The sequence below is a fragment of the Austrofundulus limnaeus genome, unplaced genomic scaffold (genome assembly GCF_001266775.1).
Source record: "Austrofundulus limnaeus strain Quisiro unplaced genomic scaffold, Austrofundulus_limnaeus-1.0 Scaffold117, whole genome shotgun sequence".
NCBI lineage: Eukaryota > Metazoa > Chordata > Actinopteri > Cyprinodontiformes > Rivulidae > Austrofundulus > Austrofundulus limnaeus.
Window position 1 is genome coordinate 907,893 of NW_013952519.1, and position 3,353 is coordinate 911,245.

General features: G+C 40.7%; 3 protein-coding genes across 3 annotated transcripts in view; 2 read left to right on the forward strand and 1 right to left on the reverse strand.

Annotated features, from left to right (window-relative positions):
• Positions 1–475, forward strand: part of LOC106521865 (protein SET) — a 2,691-nt gene extending 2,216 nt beyond the window's left edge. The window contains exons 7-8 of the mRNA XM_014014610.1: positions 1–133; positions 205–475. Of these exons, the coding sequence (XP_013870064.1) occupies positions 1–133; positions 205–228 (157 nt within the window). The 3' untranslated portion in view covers positions 229–475. The remainder of the gene's footprint in view (positions 134–204) is intronic.
• On the reverse strand, positions 302–1,574 carry si:ch211-51h9.7 (protein cereblon homolog; the record flags this gene model as incomplete). Its single annotated transcript, XM_014014611.1, is given in 2 exon segments — positions 302–1,182; positions 1,397–1,574. Coding segments are annotated over 2 exon segments (333 nt in total), but the record flags the coding sequence as incomplete, so codon positions are not given.
• Positions 1,472–3,353, forward strand: part of odf2b (outer dense fiber of sperm tails 2b) — a 13,327-nt gene continuing 11,445 nt past the window's right edge. Inside the window, exons 1-2 of the mRNA XM_014014609.1 lie at positions 1,472–2,954; positions 3,068–3,178. Coding sequence (XP_013870063.1) covers positions 2,853–2,954; positions 3,068–3,178 — 213 coding nt within the window. The 5' untranslated portion in view covers positions 1,472–2,852. The remainder of the gene's footprint in view (positions 2,955–3,067; positions 3,179–3,353) is intronic.

A 3,353-nucleotide genomic window follows, 5' to 3' on the forward strand; every position in this document is an offset into this window, starting at 1 on the left:
GGTTCCGGACATGGACGACGAAGAAGCTGAAGGTGAGGAGGATGAAGAGGACGAGGAGGGTCTGGAGGATATCGACGAGGAAGGAGATGAAGATGCCGAGGAGGACGAAGAGGATGAAGGGGAAGATGGAGAGGTGAACTTATAAAAACATGGAGAACTCTTGAAAAGTAGTGTCCTCTCTTAACGTCTGTCCTCTCGTTTCAGGATGACGAAGGAGAAGACGACTAATATCACCTACCAGACCCTTAACCGTCTATTCCCTGTTTATTTTTCCACTCATGTTCGGGAGCAAAGGTTTTAATTTTTTTTTTTTTTTTTTACTTTTATCCGTTTGTGCTTCACGTTCCATTCTGAAGCCTCTTCACCTGCTGATGCCATGTTTATGTTTCTCCTTTGACTCATCCAAGGCCAACTGCACTTTGCCCTGAATTGTGAGTACCATCCCCGAAGACCTCTTTAAAATAATAAAAAAAAATCTTTAAAAAAAATTGAATCAGCACAGCATCCTGAGTAGAATTTGAAGACTATTCACACAGAATTTCTCCTTTTCAAGGTTGTGTGTAAAATCAACTTAAGCCATGGTGTAGTGACCTAGCGCTAGGAGACCTTTCAATTATTATTTGTGGGACGTAGTGCTCACATTTTTTTATTTTCCCCTACGTGGTCAAGGAGTACCAGCTCATTCCTTTGACATGTATTGTTTGGGGTTGGGGGGGTGGAAGCTGGGGAGGGTCAGGAGTTGGTTGGTTATTGAGGAGCGTGGTAATTTTGACACCGTTTCTATGGGACTTTTTTTTTCTTCATTGTATTGTTTTACAAATATCCACAAGATTTGAAATGACATTTTTAATAAAGAATTAAAAAAATAAACTTGTACATTTTTGGCCCTCGGTGTTTTATAGGTTTAAATAAAACTGCATTTCTGGTGTTTTTTTGTTACAATAAAACTATAGAAGTGAGTCCTCAAATGGAGTGCATCCAGATTTATTTGGAAATATTTCTGGGCACCTGGAAATCCTGAGTCCCGTCAGCTCTTGAAGGATTTCGGAGTTATTAGTAGGCTTGATGCGAAGTCCTCTCTCAGTATTCGATGAGTAATTAAAGCCACGAAGGTGTTTTTGGATTCCTCGAATGTGGTTTTAGAGATCGTGTGCGGCCAGTCGCTTGGCTGGAAGGCCCAACCTGGAAAGAAGTAACCAAAGTGCATTTATTTGTATTTATTAGGTCAAACTGATTCATTTAGAAGAGCCACAAAGCTTTGGAACTTCACTTTTAGTTTTCACGAAGACTTAAGATGAATTTTATTAAAGATAATTTCAATTAGTGCTAATAAAATGACTTCTGTGATGTTTATTTAACCAAAACCACTCACTTTTTTAACTTTAATTCCACCCACCTAAATGAGTTTGACACCTGGGACAGGTAGCCACGGTCCAAGAGAACCCCGGGAACCAGGAGAAGTCTCGGTCTGCCGGCCAGTGCTTGGTGACGTCCGCTTTTCTGAACGTGACTACCTCAAACCGGTGTCCGTGGGGGTTCTTCAGGACCTGTACGTGGATCCTTCGGCCGCTGACCTGGAGAGCGCCAGCGGGCTGGGAACAAAGTTGATGTCCGTTCCGAAGGCCAGCTCGTGTCCGCACGTCCTGCACAGTATCAGCGTGTCGGTGCTGGCGCCGGCGGGGACGCACGACTCCGCGGCCCGGTGTAACAAAACAAACGACAGCACAAAGCCCGGCAGCTGCTTCCAGAACATCCGCGGACCCGTCACACGCCTCATCGCTGCGCCGCTGCCTCGAGGCGCACGCGAGAGGCTAATCATGCATTAGCTACTTAGCTTTATCGTGTAATTTTATTTCTTTTCTAGCAGAATTAATTTACCTGAGTAAGGTTGTTGCGTGTTGATGTAGGTTATAAAATATTTATCTTAATCTGAAAATGACGACTTTTAATGCAAGCGTCATAATACTGTGATTGGTGAACTTCACAATCGGCTAGCTTGCATTAGCATTAGCTCGCAGCACGGAAGTGGTATTAAAAACAGGAAATTCAGTTATAGCGTGCGCAAGTGTACTACAAAGAGCGGTTTTTAAAATACTGTTTTTTCACTTTTGTAGATATGTAAGTTATATATATTCTACATTTGAGCTTGACAATTTAGTTTTAAGTGGTAGGGCCTTTTATGGAAAAAATTGATGCCAATTTTATAAACAATGACCTTATTGATTCTTGAGTTTTTGTATGATGGTTACATTGCAACAATAATATTTTTACTAACTACTGCATTTGTATAAAAAAATAATTCATTTAATACATTCCAAGCTGGACAAACTCGTTAAAACAATGTCTTTATTTCGTCTTATTTGAGGCCAAAAGTGTTATACGTGTGCTACATTCAAATTCCTTTCGTAAAATTGAAATCACGACCGATAATCTGATCGCACAAAGGGCAAGTAAAATCTAGAAAATTGTTCCACCAAAGATTTATCAGAGCAATTTAGCTAGTTCTACTTACTTTGATTATATTTATACGTTTTCGCGCATTACTGCGCAGCTAAAATGTGTTTCAATGAAACAAAAATGACTCGAAACGAATAACTCGTTTTCTCTGTTGCGTTTTTGAACGCAACATTTTTCGTCACCCCGGGCAACGCTTACTGAAAACTAATCCACCAATCACAAAGCGGGTTCTTGCAAACCAGCCAATCGGGCGGCTTTGTTTTGTGAATCCTAACAAATCGGAAATTAGTCTCCGAGTTCATAAAACCTGACCTAAAACTTAGCGGAATACATTTTACTTCGTTGTTTTTCGGTTGCTGCGCGTGATCTAGATGTGTTTGTAGCTTTGTAGAAGAATGAAAACCCGAGATTCACTGCCGCCACCGGTTCACGTCCACGTAACGGAGACTACACCGGTCCATGTTCACATGAGGAGGAGTCCCAGCAGAACTTTACAGGTTAATATCTTCTGACTTTACATGTTTCAGTGACCTTACCAAACATTTATGAGATGATTAAACTGTGACTAGTTAGATGTAGTTAAATATTTAACTTTTAACTCAACTACCAGGCAAAAGACCCTCTGGTGAAAGGAGATGCAGGGAGGCTGAAGACCCGGACGCCTTGGATCCCTCCAGGAATTCTGTCCTGCAGAAGAAGCCTGGGATCTGACAAGTCTCAGGTTTACACTCATTCAAACTACAGCATTTAGCTTTGTTTACTACGACGGAGTTTTAGGGCCACACAACAACATTTATTTATTACAAGAATAAAATCATAATATTATGAGAATAAAGTTGCAACATTATGAGATTAAAGTCATAATATTATGAGAATAAAGTCGTAATATTATGAGA